The sequence below is a fragment of the Vitis vinifera genome, chromosome 16 (genome assembly GCF_030704535.1).
Source record: "Vitis vinifera cultivar Pinot Noir 40024 chromosome 16, ASM3070453v1".
In the NCBI taxonomy this organism is placed as follows: domain Eukaryota; kingdom Viridiplantae; phylum Streptophyta; class Magnoliopsida; order Vitales; family Vitaceae; genus Vitis; species Vitis vinifera.
This window is the reverse complement of record NC_081820.1, coordinates 26314533-26332085: the sequence shown is the minus strand read 5'-3', so window position 1 is coordinate 26332085 and position 17553 is coordinate 26314533. Positions and strand designations below refer to the sequence as shown.

The following is a 17553-nucleotide window of genomic DNA, read 5'->3' as shown; positions in this document are numbered from 1 at the left end:
TAAAAAATAATTTTTGGTTGTCAAACCGACATTTCTAATGACATTGTTTTATGTTCTTAAAAACAAAAAATAAAAACTCTAAAGACACTCTATTTTCTATTCTTAAGAACAGAAAACAAAAAATAGGCTTTGGTTGTCATACAATATTTCTAAAAACATCTTATTTTTTGTGCTTGGCAATAAAAAACGAAAAATAGTTTTTGAATGTCAAATGCATTTTCCTTATTTTTTTTAGTCTAAAGAATAGAAAATCATTTTAGAAAACGATTGTCAAACAAACTCTATATTTCCCAAAATAAACATTATCAATATTTGTTGGCTTTTTCTATCATTATGTTTTATTAAGAGACATCTAAATTCAATAATGTAAATGACATTTTCATAAATAAATTCCAATATTATATTCCTATTTTAGTATTTGGTTAAATTTAGTGATTTCACATTAAATTTTATTCTTATTCTAATATTTAATTATCTTAAAATTTGATTATACAAATTGAAATTAAAGCTTTCGAAATAATCTTTAAGAAATTAGATTATATTTATAAATAAAGTAAAAAAAAAATCATTTTAAAAGATGAATAAAAGCAAATCAAGACTTACAAATTTATGTCCCTCCCAAATGTAATCATCTCAGTTTTGGATATGAGAGAGTGATTTTCTTTACGTTATCTTTTTTCAAAAACAAAAATTTCAGTTAATAAATTTCAGTTACTTTCAAATTGGGCTGCTTGGCAGGCCCAGTAAACGGGCCTAATGCAAAACCAACCCAATCACAAATATAAGCCTATTTAGTACCTAATAAACCAAACCCAAGGACCGCAGTTGAATTTTGCAAGTTTGACCTTAGAATTGTGTACTTTTCAATGTAAATTTACTAAAAACACCCTTATTCACAAGCAAACTAACTCCACTTAATGGGACTACATGGTAAAAATGATCCATCGTCCCACAAATATTCCTCCATCCTTCCATCGATCCCCAGGAATCCACATGAAATTTATGAAATATTAATACCCAAGAGCTCCTTGAACCCAAAAAAAACTGGAGGATTTGTCGAGCCATGATCATATACCAAAAATCATATTCCTAAACTATACTATATAATTTTAGTATATAGTTTATATAAACGATTTCTTTTAAATACAACTCTCTATCTCTCTCTCTCTCTCTCTCTCTATAGATATATCATCGGTACTTTTTTTCCTCGATCCTCCTTACCAAAACCCACGTTTTCAACTTAGAAATTTATTCGACTCTTCCTTCTACGGCATCTTTTGGATTGGCGTAGCTCTAGAAGGGAGGGGCCTCAAGAGTCTAGCATCGATCATCATAGAGCCCGAAAAATGGTAGAAGGGGGGCCTTTTTGAGGCTAACCTCGTCTCCATGCCCATATTTTCCTGCCCTGAGAAGCCCCATCTTCTTGGCTTCTTCTACATGTGTATCAGAGCAGAAACCTCTTACCTTTCTCCAAGCCCATATGACAAAATGTACCAAAATTATAATCGGTTTCCTAGAAACCCGAAAATTGGTCAAATTTGATCATAAATCACCTGATGACAAACTGTTGAGAGGATTTGGGTCGTCATGCGTACAGAATCAGTGGTCTAGCTACCGTGATATCACGCATTCAGGGAGCTCATGGGCTTGTGATCAGACCATTTATCGTGCCAAAACTTTTCCGGTGATTTATCGGTAAGATGAAATGACTCTTTTGTCCCTAGCCCCGTCTCCACTCCATTACATTTGATATGGGTGCCTCTGTTAAGCCCCTTCTTCCTCCTCGTTTTCTACCCTGTCTCTGATGTCAAAAGACTTCCCACCATCAGCACTAGATTTTCTTTTCCCTGTAACTAAAGTCAAAGTATAGCCTAAAATGCAACTAAATTCTCAGCATCCAAACAGGGGAAATAACACAAAATTGAAAATTCATAAACCCATCTCAGCACACCCGCGCCAACCTATTACAGCCCAAAATGCGACCAAAAAACACTAACCCGAGGGAAAAATCATAAAATTTCAGCTCCAAACTTGCAGAAATATTCAAATAAACTTCTATATTTCTGAAACTTACCCATTAACAATCTCAAATGCCACCCAAAAATCTCTTTTAGCATTCCGAGCTTGCCGGAACCCGAAAATTTCAGAAGATTGAAGTACTAGGAGTGAAGATAACGTAAAATCATACGTTAAGAGAATGAAATTGGGCAACATTGCATTGAATTGTAGACCAAGTGATTGATAAAATGAACTTAAATGAACAAGCTACTGAAATTAAGTTCTCCAAGCTCCCACCCTCAAATTCAAAAATTAAAAAAAAAAAAAAAACAAACCCAACAATAAAAAAGGAAAATTTCTTTTTTTGTATTTAAAAAATTTCCATCTCAAATTATTTTCCAACTTTCTTGGAGCTTACTCATCCCTCTATCCGTCTGCAATCAAAGCCATGAAGACAAGGCCATAAAACCAACTAAGACTCAGACCATGGCTGAACCAAATGGTCACCATTGCTTGGTCTCTGACCACCTAAGGCTTAAGTTTTTAGCTTTATACTAGGATAAACCGCCCAAACACCACCTCTTTCTCTTCAACTTTCTCTCTCTGAGATTTCTGAAAAAATTAGGAAAAAAATTGAATATTTTTTTGGAGGGTTTTTTTGTTTTTTTTTAATTAGTATAATTATAATATATGTATTGATGGAATTTATTTTCTCTTTCTCTTTTTCTCTCTCTTCTTCTGCTTCTTCTTGTTCTTCATCTTCTTCGTCGTCTGGGGTGAGATCCCTATTTTCGATCCCGCCAAACAGCATTTTTCTCGCGTGAATTTTCGCGGGGAAATTGGCTTTTGTGGTGAATCTGGGTCGCTGTTTTCTGGGTCGGAGGAATTGTGGAGAAATTTTCTATGGTCTTGGAGGGTTGGTTTGGGATTAGGGTTTTGGGAAATTTGGGGTTTTGTTGGGAATTCGAATAGGATTTGGTTGGGGGGGGAACAATGATAATTAAGCGCAATTTGAAATCGAAAATGCCGAGTATGAAACGATGCAGACTCGGCCACTCGGCGGCGGACGACGATGAGTCGCCGGCGGCGAAGAAGAAGCGTAAGATGAATGGTTATTTCCCTCTGAATCTGCTCGGGGACGTCGCAGCGGGGATAATTCCGTTGAGCGGGTACGGCCTTCAACGGATATTCGGCGGTCACGTCGGAGATGTGGAGGCGTCGTGGTGCACGGAGATTTCAACCTGCGCCGGCGAGGTGGTGTCGAAATCCAAGGACGGAGACGGCGTGGGAGCTATGAATCGTGCGGCTCAGGTTCACCGGCCGCCGCTGGTGAGGACGTCAAGGGGACGAGTTCAGGTACTCCCATCTCGATTCAACGATTCAATTCTTGATAATTGGAGGAAAGAGAGCAAACCCAATGCTCGTGAGATCATTCTAGATGAGGATTTCGAACCGGAAAAAGAAAAACCTTGTTCCAAAACCCCGAAACAGAGTGTGAAAAAGGGGCTAAATGAGGGTAAATTTGGACACCAATGTAGAAAATTCTCGGCATTGTGTCAAGAAGACGGAGATGAAATGGGGTATGTTGGGTTTAAGAATGTTGGTACCAAGAAGAAGTATTCCAGTTCGCGCAGTTCACTTACTTCTCTGCATGAGCAATTGGCAGAGGTCGAGCGGTATCCAACTGACGAAGTTGAGGAAAAGTTCGGTTTGGGAAGAGTCGATAGAGAGAGTAAAGGTGGTAGTAGGTTAGAGGAGTTTATTTCAGGTGATATAGTATGGGCGAAGTCGGGGAAGAAGGATCCTTTCTGGCCTGCCATTGTCATTGATCCAACCTCGCAAGCACCCGGGCAAGTTTTGAGTTCATGTATTGCTGGCGCAGTTTGTGTAATGTTCTTTGGCTATTCTGGAAATGGGAGTCGAGTGAGTTTTAATTTATATATTGAAGTTGTTCTGGTATTTATGGGCTTGTTTTATTTTGTTAATAAGAATATGATTATTTATTATGATTTTTTTTAAAATGATGACAAGCAGGATTATGGGTGGATTAAGCGTGGGATGATATTTTCATTCATAGATAATGTAGAAAGGTGTGTAATTGTTGGATTCATGCATAGATTGTTCTTTTGTTATTAGAAAGTTGTTTTTTTGGGCATGTGATTAGGTAAAACCTGTTATGTTCAGGTTCCAGGGACAAAGTGACTTGAATGATTGTAAGCCCAGTGATTTTCGGACAGCTATAGAGGAGGCATTTCTTGCAGAAAATGGTTTTATTGAGAAGCTGACAGAGGATATAAATGTGGCTTCTGGGAAACCCAATTATCTTGAATCCACTAGAGGGATCCAAGAGGCTACTGGTTCGAATCAGGATCAAGAATGCGATTCTCAGGACCAGGCAAGTGGTGTCAGGAATTTTTTTCTTTTATTGTCTATTTGTTTTATGTGGAAACTTTGAAATGTGCAACGTAATTATGTTTGACATGGCATGGGTTTGGGTATTGTTGGATGCATTTAGCATTTTGTTTTCAGACATGTATCCAACAACAGTGTTTCAGTGAAGGAAGAGTGGAACAAATTCCTAATTTACTATAAGTTCCCCTGCACTGGCGGATTTAAGTGGGGCTCAGAGGGGGCACATGCCCTCCCTGGAAAATAAAAAATTTATCTTGCTTTGATTCTGTAACCTCAGTTTAAGAGAGAAACAAAACACCCAGTGAGCCAAATCTTGCTTTTTAACTTATTTTTGCTCCCTGAAATTAATCTCTTTCATTTTGGCCCCCCTATATCTCATTCCTGACTCTGCCCATGTTCCCCTAATCAGTTTCATAATCTCTTTCTCTTTTATAGGATTGTTTGAGAATGAATGAGATACCCCTTTCTAACAAAGTAGGTTGCATTCAATGAAGACAAGAATTTCCTTCATGTAGAAATGGGGGACTATGTGAACTATTTGACACTTGACTAGTTATCCATGTCACCCCATCCTAATATTTAATTATTGGATGAATCTATTGCTTAGCACATACCTACACCTAACATGAGCTACCCTGTCTCGCATATCGTATGTTACGGCAGGAATGTTTGAGCAACCTTCCCAAAAGTATTAACTATGAGACGACATTTGTAGAACTAAGTTTAGTAATGGATACTGGGCATGATGATGGGCCTTTCTATAACATTGTGGTTTTAACTTGTGGATTAAAAGTAAAGGTTTTTTTTTTTATTGATCTTTTTTCTGTTGTTGTGAAATTGGTTCTCTCAACCTTTAGTTTTCATCCAATGTAGTTTCTCTCTGCAGGATGTATTTAGGAAGAAGGACACATGGTCTTGTGATGGCTGCGGCTTGAGAATTCCTCTTAAAAGTACAAAGAAAATGAAAGTTTTGACTCCTAAAGGCCGTTTTCTATGTAAAACCTGTGATAGGGTCTGTACTAGTTGCTTTTTGCGGTGGTTTTCTTTTCATAAGCTCTCTATTCTGGATATTCTGTATTGTTAATGAATATATGAATTCTTGTTGCAGTTGTTAAAATCCAAACAGTATTGTGGCATATGCAAGAAGATGCAGAATCAATCAGACAGTGGGACTTGGGTGGGAGTCTGACAATCCAACTAGAGATTGCGATTATTTTTTCTGTTTAGAGTTAGCTAATGTTGTCTAATTAATCTATTGTTGGATTCCAACAATGAATCAGGTGCGCTGTGATGGTTGCAAAGTTTGGGTGCATGCAGAGTGTGGTAAAATTTCCAGTAAACTTTTCAAGGTTGGCTCATCACAGTTCCATCTCCAAACATTATTCTTTTGTTTTTTTTACCACAACCACTTATCATTTTTAAGTGCATGAAGGAAAAAATTGTAGACTTCTCTGACTGAGTTATTTCCTTTTTTAGAATCTTGGGGCTACTGATTATTACTGCCCTGCTTGCAAAGCAAAGTTTAATTTTGAATTGTCAGATTCAGAAAGATGGCAGCCTAAAGTCAAGTAAGTCTTTTTCTATCTCCCTTTTTTGCCTTTCCTTATTTATCTATTCATTTTTTTGCTTTCTATTACTAGTTCATTTGCCAGCTATGTAGCATTCAAATGCGTATTGGATGTTTAACAATGGTAGAATTTTCAATACAGATGCAACAAAAACAACAGTCAATTAGTGCTGCCTAACAAGGTTACAGTTACTTGCTCGGGTGTGGAAGGCATATATTTCCCAAGCATTCATTTGTAAGCATCAATAATTTTGTGTAGGCTATATCTCCTTGCTTTTTAATACATTACTTATTTACCTATCAAAAAAAAAAAAAAAAATTGTGTAGGCTGCAATTTTTCATAGGAAAGAAATAATTTTTTTTTCCACTCTATTGAGCTTTATTTCATTTTTCCCCTCATTTATGTTTTGATGGAGGGAGCTTTTTACCATCACTGGATAGTGTTAAATGCTTAGCTAGCATGTTGATCTTATTTCTGAACATAAGCCTGTGCTCAAATCTGAAAGAGAATGTGCTGATTAAGTTTGAAGTCATAGTCTCATCATCTCATAACCTGATTGAGCTTGTACACGTATTTCTGAATCCAACATGCTGATGTATTTAGTTAATCCTCCTTACCCCAAGGGTTTAATATGTCCTTCAGCAAGCCAACATATGCAAACGGATTCTTATATAAGTTCCTCCTGTTCTTTCTTATTTTGCCTTGTTCATTGGTTACATGGGTTTGGGATTTGCAACATCTCCTGATGCCATACACTTGTTTTGTGGCCCTGGGGCCTCAGGTGGCAAAATTTGAGATGGGGGCGGAGGGTTCCTGATTTGATTCCATGAACCCACAGAAAATGTTGACCATAAAAGAATGAGCTTGACTACTTATTTTGTAATTAGATATTCTATTTGTTACAGCGGGCTATTGCCAAATGGAAAATCCAAGAATCTATTCCACAAGAATTTAGCAATTGGAATCTCTGTTGCAAGCATGCGTTAATTCCCAATCCAAATGGGGATCTGGTCATCCCCCCACCCCTTAAAACTTTTGATGGTGATACTTGTTGCCTTGTTATTGGAATTAATGAAACTAAGACCTGCAATTTGACATGGGGGTTTCACATTAACTGACCTAGTTATGCAGAGCTCCTTATTAATTAGTTGGATATAGAATCCACATTGGAGGAAACCATTTTAAAAAAGAAAAGAAAAATCTATTTTGGAGGGGATACTTTTTTTTTTTTCCGTAATATGGCTGTCAAATTTTATTGACATAATAACTAGGGAGTTTTTCTTTTTCTTTTTTTTTTTTGTGTCATAGTTGAAAAATATTACATTAATTAATATAAATCTACTTTTGCTCTTTTCTTGGAATCACCTTTAATTTGGCTTATAATAGTCCCTTGTGGTGCTTTCATAGTTATTTTCAGGAATGTGAGGTTTGCTTTTGGAGTCTGAAAGTATCTGGATTCTAGGATATTTGGCAGACAATTCAGGAAAGAAATTGAGAATACTGTTATTGCTTTAGAACTTAGACTACATTTCTTTATTATGAATTTTGGCAGAGTGGAAATTGAGAATACCAGTGCATGTTTGTAACTTTGTAAAGAATACTGTCATTGCTTTAGAACTGAGTCTACATTTTTTCTATGAATTTTGGCAAGTGGTTTGAAATTGATGATTTAGCTATATGAGAAATTTGGGGATAATTTGAGAATTATTTTTGGCTAAAATAGTTAATTTAGCAATGATTACATTTAGACATGGATCATAGAAATAGATAATTGCTTCTATTTCTTTCTCTTGTATGTTTATATACACATATGTTATTGTTCAAATAAGATTGATCAATGAGCTTCCATTAACTTCATATTTTCTTTTCTTTTCAGAGTTGTGTGCAAGTGTGGGTCATGCGGGATGGAAAAGCAATCACTTACTGAATGGGAGCGTCACACAGGTTCCAAAGGGAAAAATTGGAAGACAAGTGTTAGGGTAAAAGGTTCCATGTTGTCATTGGAGCAATGGGTTCGTGTTACACTAATTTTTTTATTGCTAATTTTATTATCCCCTGTAGTCTGTCTCAGTATGCTTAAATGCATTTCTTTTATGGAGAAGAGTAGCTTTGTATATTAGTAACTAATATTCATAACATCTTTTTATCATTTTTTTCAAAAACTTGAAACTCAAGGGAAAAAAAAAACTCCCCCCTTTTGACAATGTTTCTTATTAAGCCTCAGACTTTTCTTTCTTTCTTTTTTTATTTATTTATTTATTTTATTTTGATGTCCTAATTTTTAACTTCTCCATCAGCATTTGCAAATGTCTTCCCCATATCAAGTTCTGTTGCAAACATAATTGGAGACGCTATTATCTTGGTAAAGGCTTAGTCTTGGATGTAGCTACATGAAGTCTAATGTTGATTCAAGAGGAATGGGGAACCACTAGGTTTTAGATGAAACTGTTGAGAGATTTTTTCCCCCAATAAGATGGAAATCCTCTAGGCTGCTTTGAAGGATGGGGAAAATTTTGGATGCACAACCCCTTGCCCTAGAACCATGTATTTGGTAGAGCTTAGTGCTCGAACCTGAGACCTCTCATATGGGAATTGGAGCATCTTTCAGTCGAGCTGCCTGTGGGGGACTGGAAACTGTTGGGTGAACAGTTCATCTTTTCCTTTCTTTTTTTGATAAGCATATGGCATATTTCATTTTTTTTGTTCATTACAAATTATAAGTGATTATCTTAGTGATTAGGGAAATGTTTCATACTCTTCTCTCTTACCTCAACCCCCCTTACTAGGAATCTTGCATTCTCATATTAATTGAACTTCTAGGCCTAAGGGGCAAGGATAAATTATTGGGGTATTTTGTGTAATTTTATCGGTTAGGGTTTCTGTTTTCATGCAGAGATATTCTCTCTCATATTCTTTTGTACTCTTATGGTTGATATGAATTTCCGTCTTCTTGATATGGGAGAACTTGCTGAATAAGTACATTTTTTGTTTCTTGTGTATTTTCTTCTACTATGATTGCATATAGCCGAAATTGTACTGATTTTCAATATATGGCATCGTACATATGTGATTTCCAATACAATCTTATTTGACTGTGCAGATGCTGCAGGTTGCAGAGTATCATGATAATAGTTTTCTTGCTGTTAACCCTCCTAAACGACCTTCTATAAGAGAACGAAGACAGAAGTTGCTTACTTTTTTGCAAGGTATAGGTCTTTTATTATGCATTTTTAATATTGGACATGATGGTTCTTTTAGCTGCATTTGCAGCAGAGATACTTTAGAAGCTGCTGTCACCGATGAATCAACTGATTGCATTCCTACTTCCGTTGTGACAGAAAAATATGAGCCTGTTCATGCTAGGTGGACAACAGAACGATGTGCTGTATGTAGATGGGTTGAAGATTGGGACTACAACAAAATTATTATATGCAACAGGTATTGTCAATTTAGATTATCTTGTGTCTGAGTAGCTAGTTTCATAATGGTCCTTCAGCACAATAACTGAACATATTGCAGAAGCACAATGACTTGGGATAATCATTGTAAGCGTCCAATGAGTTTATTAGGGTATAGAGGTATTGCAATCTCGTAATTTTGGATTGTGTGCTGTGTACATGTTCCTAGCATGTTGACAGTCTTCCTGCTTCCCGCTACTGGTCCCTTCAAGTATGTCCTAGCAGGGGTGAGTTGGACAGAGTCCTAACCTCCAGCTTGTTTACAATAGTGGCAGCTCTCAAAACTTCAATGAGGTAAATAACATAGTGGATTAGATGGCTTCAAGCATAGTTGTTAAAAACTTATAATACAAGATGTGAAACAATGATACAATACATTTTTAATGGAAATTGATATGCATTGAAATATTTAATTTCTTATAAGCAAGGATTGAAATGTCGGTTTTTTTGGCCAAAATATCAGCGAAATATCGGATATCGACGGGGTCCGAAACAATATCGGGTACCGATTATCAATTGGCTAAAATTTTGGCAAAATCGCCGAAATATCGGCGAAAAAAATCGACAAAAAATCGTCGATTTTTTGAAAGTTTTTTTTTTTTTTTTAATTTATCAACTTTTAAATTATTTATTTTTAATACATCTTTTATTTTAAATTTAATATATCTTTTTATATTTTATTTTAAAAATTTACTATCACTTTACTCTTAATTTTATTTATTTATTTATCCATTTAATTTTAAATGTTTTTATTTTAAAATATTTAAAACATAATTATACTCAAAATTTGCTACAATATAAAATTTTTTAATGAAGTCGTAATATTTTATAAATTAAAATTAATTTGATAAGATAAATTATTAATAATTTTAATTATTTAAATAAATTAATATTAATAGAAAAAATTTGTCACCACATATTTGTAATAATATTTTAGAAATTAAATTTCAAATAAAATATTTTATATAAATCAATTTAATTTTTTATTTAAAATGTAATAAAACATGTTTTAATAAAAGTATTTTTAAAATTTTTAATATAAATATATTAAAAGAATTTAAACTAATTTTTTATAAAAATTTGATAAATATTACTATTAATAGTACTTATATCAATTATACTTATAAAATAACTTTAAAAATATATTTTTGCTTATTTTATAATTTTTTAGAGTTTTTTTCAAGCATTCCCATGAATTTTGAATAATTTTCACTTCACTGATATTTTTGTCAAAATATCCATTGATATTTCTTTGATGTTTTCGATATATCTATAAAATCTAAATACCGATATATCTGTATTTACCGATATTTCAAACTTTGCTTATAATTGTACTCTTATGATATTTATATGATACATGATATGATATACAGTACTACGATACAATAATACATCCAACTTCAACTTCAACTATTTTTCATAATTTTTAAGAAAAATAAAATTTAATTTAATTTTTTAAAAACGTTGGTATATTAATTGTTTAAAATGTACAAAAAGGTTAAAAATCTATCATAAAAGGGAGTGAAATAGTTTAAATAATCCTACATAAAAAAAATTATATTCTTGTTGTCAAAGACAATATTGGAAGTTAAGTAAATATATTCTAACAATAAATATTGCGGAATTTTTATTTGAATAATTAGAATATGGACATTGAAAATAATGTTAATTGATGAACAAAATATTTTACTCAATATATTATTACTATTATTATTGTTTTGAATTTTTCTTTTCTTGGTAGAGAAAGAGTGATGACAAACATGAAAAGTTAGAACACATGTAAGTACATATGCTATGTTATAATTTGGAAATAAAAATCATATCTAACCAAAATGTTTATTTTTATAGATTTTATGATAAAATTGAATATATATCACATTATGGTTGCCCTTGAGGCTTGACTCAAGTGGTAAAGGGTTGGGGGGGGTTGTTTGTGGGAGGTTCCAAGTTCAAGTCCCATTGGGGATATATATATATATATATATATTACTCTATAGTTCATCTTCCAATAGATAAGTATATTTATGCATGTTTTTTATTTATTTATTTTTCATTATATAAAAAAATTTACAATACATGATACAAAAAAGTGGAAAAATAATACATGATATATTTTACGAGTTAATGACTATGGTTTTAGGTTATTGATAATCTTTCACATTTTATATCTCTTTGGTGGAACCCATGCAATATTGTACTTACTCCAAGTCTTCTGCTTTCACACCCATGTTCTGCATTGTATTATTATTATTATTTGATAGGTAATGTGTTGCATTGTATTATGAATGATGAATGCTGAATGAGAGTCTATGTATCAGACTCTCCTCTCTTATTATTGCTTCAATCTTCTGCCCATGTAGCTGTTAAACCAAAGAATTTTTTTTGTTGCCTGGAGATTTTACTTTTTGAGTACTCCAATAACACTAAATGAATTATATTACTTTTTTTTTTTTAATTTCTATACCAGATGTCAAATAGCCGTCCATCAAGAGTGTTATGGGGCAAGAAATGTTCGGGATTTCACTTCATGGGTTTGCAGAGCATGTGAAACACCTGATGTTGAGCGGGAGTGTTGCCTTTGTCCTGTAAAAGGTATGTTCCCAAGATTGAGAGGAATCTCAAGTTATAGAAATGTTAAACCTTGACTTGCTTGTCATTTATATTTATGCAGTTTTATAATGAATAATGTTTTCTTTCTTAACAATGCCCGGGAAAGGATGCTTTGTTTGGTGGTGTCATGTCAAGAAGTTTTGGCATTTTCCCTTTTTTACCCTCCCTATGTAAAATCTCCATTGTTTTTAGGTTGATCCTAACTAATATAGATGTTACTTCAACATCAAAGTTACATAGTCTCTTTGCTTTCTTCCCTTTAAAGATGTGTATAACTTAGTTCCAGAATTTCTTTCAGGAGTTTCCTTTGGTTTGGAGACTTTAGTTACTGACAACGAAGAACATTCTTTGATTTTTTTTGTGGTTAAATTTCTTTCTCTTAGGTGGTGCTCTAAAGCCAACTGATATTGAGACATTATGGGTTCATGTCACTTGTGCTTGGTTTCAACCTGAAGTTTCTTTCTCAAGTGATGAAAAGATGGAGCCTGCTGTTGGCATCTTGAGCATTCCATCAAATTCTTTTATAAAGGTAAAGCAACTGTTTTAGCTGCTAGTCACAACTGCTTCACACGTGTTCTTATTCATCTGCTTTGTAGGGGAAAATCTTGGCATGTTTCTCCCCATTCTTTATTCTTTATTTCAAATTACCTAAAAAAATGGAAGTTATTGCGAGAACCTTAGGTATCTCTTGGGGATTGCAATCTTTAATTTATTACTATTATTATTAGTTTATATTTTAAAGTATGATACTGTAATATTATCTTGATCTTCTTTCATTAGGATATAAATCAAATATTTATGAATATGGTTTATCATTAGTTTCAATAGGAAATGATGACAATGCTCATCCATAAAAAAATGTGAAGGGGGACTCTTGTTTAAAGCTGAAGAGTGAATTTCTCTTTTATCTATTTAAGCAATGTAGAATTATGCCAATGGAAAAGTTGAAAAGATTATCTAAGAATGCATCATGTGAGCAATTGTGAATCTGGTTTAGTTAATCTCATTCTAGTTTGAAAATGTTAGCATGATGTTTAATATTGAGTTGGTTTTCTTGCACATGAATCTTCAGCTGATGTGATCTGAGTTTGCCTTGTTTTCATGAAATTCAGATTTGCGTAATCTGTAAGCAAATACATGGTTCATGCACACAGTGTTGCAAGTGTTCTACTTACTACCATGCAATGTGTGCATCAAGGGCGGGGTATCGTATGGAGGTGAGATGCTCATTGCTGTCTATTTGTAATAACATTTTTGGTTTAAAGTACTGTAGTTTAAAGAGTACTTCATCTCAAAAAGAAGTGTCTTGAATTCAGAGTTGCCGCATTCCTTTTTGTCGTCATACTTTTCTATCCCTTTATTTGATCATATTTTGTGAACCCGGGGTACATTTTGGTGAAAGTTCTGGAATTGATGGGAAAAAGGAAAAACTTGAAAAGGCATGTCAATCCTTGGTAACGAAGCTTGTAAGGCTTTGGTGGTGTTATTGGTGTTACTATGTATTCTTGCTTATAGTTTCCTTCTCTGTTTGTATCCAATACTTTGGGTAGATTCTCCTGCAGATTTCTGCCTTATTTTTTTATTTTTTATTTTTCCCCATCATATCGTTGATCTATCTGTAAGAACTGAAGCTTTCCACAAGTATATTTGGAACATTGTTTCTATTTGCATCTTGAAGCTTGGCAGTGATGTGTATAGGCACACACATTCTGATTCCCCAAGTCTTTCATATGCTACTCCATGAGCATTTAATGGAAGTTTATCAAGTGTCCATATGTCATCATATGATAGGAATATCAGCACCCAGTATGCAAATCTGGCCTTTGGGTTTATGTTCTTTTACATTTTAGGTTTAGAGAACTCTGCATAGCTTGTTGAAACTTTTATTCTGAGTCAAGGCGATGATTGTTCTGCTGATCAGTGATTGCATTTTCTTCATGCCTTCTAATTGCAGTTGCACAGCTTGGTGAAAAATGGCAGACAGATAACAAAGATGGTTTCATATTGTGCTTATCACAGGTATTGAATCCTTACATGTGTGAGTGAGAAAATATAGCTTTCTCACACTCACACGTGCACATGCACATGACACCCTAACATGTTGGATGTGATGGGTTCATGTGCTGATTCAACTCTACCTTGTGTTTTTCACAACCTAATCAAGATTTTCTGTTCATGGTTTTGTTTCTGGTGCAGGGCTCCAAATCCTGATACTGTTTTAATCATTCAAACTCCCCTAGGGGTTTTCTCTACCAAAAGCCTCATCCAAAATAAGAAGAAGTCCGGTTCAAGGTTAATTTCATCCAACAGGATAGAACTTCAACAGATTCCTACAGTGGAAACTGACGAGTTTGAGCCCTTCTCTGCTGCAAGGTGCCGGATTTTTAGAAGATCAAAATCAAACACTAAGGTACCTCAAATGAAAGTTATATATTTCCTCGTCTCTTGCAGTTTGCTAGGTTCTTTCATTGTTAGCCCACTCTTGCATCTAAATAGTTACATATGCTGGCCCTGCACCAATTCTTCAATTGAATCAATCCTATTTTGTTGCCCCTTTCTCATTTTTCTCCAATTTTATATCACATGCTCTTTTTAGAAGTTCTGAACTAAGACTTTTCTATCAATTTTGTGCATGTCCTTGTCTGCTGGTGATAAATTGGATACCACTTATTCCAATAGTTCAAGCATATTGAACTGTTTGATCCTTTACCTCCTTTGACCGAAGCCCTTCATTGAATGCTTCATTAATTATTCAGTAATGAGAAAAGAGCTATTAGTTATGCCATTCATATTTCAATTTGATATTTATATATACACCTTTACTCGGTAAAGTTCATTTGTGTTTTCTTCCATGTTAAAAATAACTGTAATGGTCACAATTCCTGCTCCCTCAAAACCATTATAAGTTATTTGTTTGGTTGTGATTTTTTAATGAATTATTTTTCATTGTGGTATAAAACGGGCCTCTTTATTTTCTCATTTGTATCTTTTTCTGATTGCTAGAGGACAGTAGAAGAAGCCATTGCCCACCAAGTCAAGGGCCCCTTCCATCATTCTTTGAGTGCAATAGAAAGCTTGAATATATTCAGAGTAAATTCCTTCTCTTTGTTATACCACATCTAATCCATTGTCCTTTCCTCCATTCAATCAAATAGAAATCACTATAAGGGTGACGTGTGGTTTTTTCTTTTCTTCAAACAGGAAGTGGAAGAGCCTAAAAATTTTTCTACTTTCAGGGAACGGCTTTACCACTTGCAGGTAAATTTTCATCATTTCTGTTCAGCAATTATCCTCCTATCAACTTCTTGGATTGACGATTTTTTTTTTTTTTTGTATGCATTCATACACGACTCCAGAGGACTGAAAATGATAGGGTTTGCTTTGGTAGATCTGGAATACATGGCTGGGGCCTCTTTGCACGACAAGCTATTCAAGAAGGAGATATGGTACATACTCTAAAAAGTTCAAATTACAGAGTTTCTAAGGAAATTTCTTTGTTTCTTTTTTACCCCCTGAAGGTTAAGGAATGATTCTCGAGTTCATTAGCCTCATGGAGCCTCTATAAACTTGATGCACTTTGTTTCAAATGATGGTCAGAAACAAAAAATGATACCGGTCATTTCATGAATCTAGAAAATGGTCTTAAAAATGTAAAGTAAACTAATCTAGAACAGTATTAAAGACACTATTGACTCATGTCAAATCCAATTTAAAAGATAATAAACCATTCTATTTCAAAGGAGCTCTCAAACGTGTTGATGCTTGCCTGTTCCATTTAAGATAATGTTGTAGTCATTTATGCTCCTTTTTTCTGTACACATACTCTTAGCAAAACAGTTTCTAGTGATTACTACTGCTTGTGGATACATGCCCTTGTTTCTGATTCAATTTTAGTTTCTTTCTCTTTTAAGGATTTTCCTGGGCCGGATCTTTGGAAATGAGCTGAGTTAAAAATAAATTTTTAAACCAATGTGTGTTTGTCTATAGGTTCTTGAATATCGAGGTGAACAAGTGAGGCGCAGTATTGCAGATATGAGGGAGGTGCGCTACCGATTAGAAGGAAAAGACTGCTATGTGAGAATCTTTCTCTTTCTTTGTGTTCTAAAAAGACCACCAAAAACAACCAAAACTTTTACATTTCCTCATCTTTCTTGAGAGCATTAAAATAAATTGATATTGTTGTGTTTGCAGCTCTTTAAGATCAGTGAAGAAGTGGTAGTCGATGCTACAGATAAAGGAAACATTGCCCGCCTAATCAACCACTCGGTAAGTCATTCTTATCCGCATCAGATAGTTTTTCGTTTAGGTTTGTGCCCCTCCTCCAATAGTTCCAACTACCTGAACATTTCCTGGCAGCTTGACAGTTGAAAAAATAATACAACAAATGATTCCCCAGACTTAAACTGAATCTGCCTTATTGCTTTAATTTATATGCATTTTTCATTAATCCAAATTATATTTCTATGAAACAGTGTGCCCCCAACTGCTATGCAAGGATCATGAGTGTGGGTGACGATGAGAGCAGGATTGTTCTTATTGCTAAGACCAATGTCGCTGCTGGCGATGAGCTAACGTATGCATCTATCTCTGTCTCTCTCTCTCTCTCTCAGTGCATGTGCTTTGTGTCATTTAATGGAATTTTCATAGACAATTAAACAAGAGAAAAATGGTATGTTTTGAAGTCCTTTTGCAGATATTTTGTTTGAACACAAAAAGCAAATTTGAATCTTGGGTGACATTTTTCTCAATTCTTGTTTAGATTTCAAACAAATTCAGACTTCAGATAAAAGAAAACATACACCGGCCACTACATGTTTAGAGTGTTGTGATAAACTATGTATGGTGTTGTGTTTGCAGGTATGACTACTTGTTTGATCCCGATGAGCCGGACGAATGCAAGGTCCCCTGTTTGTGTAAAGCTCCAAACTGCAGAAAATTCATGAATTAGGTATTTACATATACACACACAACACTCCATTGTTTCTCCGCAAGGAACGCTAACCCCCTATCATCGCCTTCTCCCAAGGAGTTAATACACAGTCGTCTTGCTAATTCTGCTTTCTTCTTTCTTCTTTCCTTTTCCTCTCTACAATGAGCCTGTATTTTATCTTTCATTTTGTTCTCATAATCTTTCAAGCTTTAATAAAAGCTATAGATTGGTCTCCAGGCATTTGTGTATATATTGATTCCAACATCCTTCTCAATATATTAACCTCATTTTCTATTTTCTTAGATTTTCTTCCCAGCTTTTTGAGATTGGGCATTTGCATGGACCAAGTACTGGGTCAGCCTTCCTGGGCTGAATATTGGGCTGGGCCCTGGACAAATCAGATTCATGTTTGGGCTTTAAGAGTCATTATGTTGTCTAACTTGCATGGCACATGCATTTTTAAATCTCATGCATACAGACCATCATGCATGCATCAAACAGGAAAGACATGAATACCCATGGATGAATATGTAGTTCAATTAAAGATTTTCTTCTTTTTTCCCAGGAAAATAAAATT

General features: G+C 34.5%; 1 protein-coding gene across 3 annotated transcripts; it reads left to right on the top strand.

The window, feature by feature from the left end:
• The first annotated feature begins 1255 nt into the window (after positions 1–1255).
• LOC100246975 (histone-lysine N-methyltransferase ATX4) lies at positions 1256–17278 on the top strand. 3 transcript variants are annotated; one of them, XM_059733613.1, is made up of 23 exons: positions 1256–3885; positions 4033–4088; positions 4183–4393; positions 5297–5422; positions 5519–5587; positions 5691–5759; positions 5887–5978; positions 6120–6212; positions 7855–7990; positions 9079–9184; positions 9317–9416; positions 11904–12028; positions 12430–12575; positions 13159–13263; positions 14001–14065; positions 14243–14456; positions 15050–15136; positions 15248–15304; positions 15403–15492; positions 16034–16120; positions 16238–16312; positions 16519–16619; positions 16904–17278. In XM_059733613.1, exons 1-23 carry the CDS (start codon positions 2992–2994, stop codon positions 16992–16994), a joined length of 3195 nt encoding a protein of 1064 aa, XP_059589596.1. In that variant the 5' UTR covers positions 1256–2991; the 3' UTR covers positions 16995–17278. The 3 variants fall into 3 exon arrangements, with proteins under 3 accessions (XP_059589596.1, XP_010662976.1, XP_059589594.1); XM_010664674.3 differs by having other exon boundaries at positions 1256–3921; XM_059733611.1 differs by having other exon boundaries at positions 1256–3921; positions 15215–15304.
• The last annotated feature ends 275 nt before the right edge of the window (positions 17279–17553 follow it).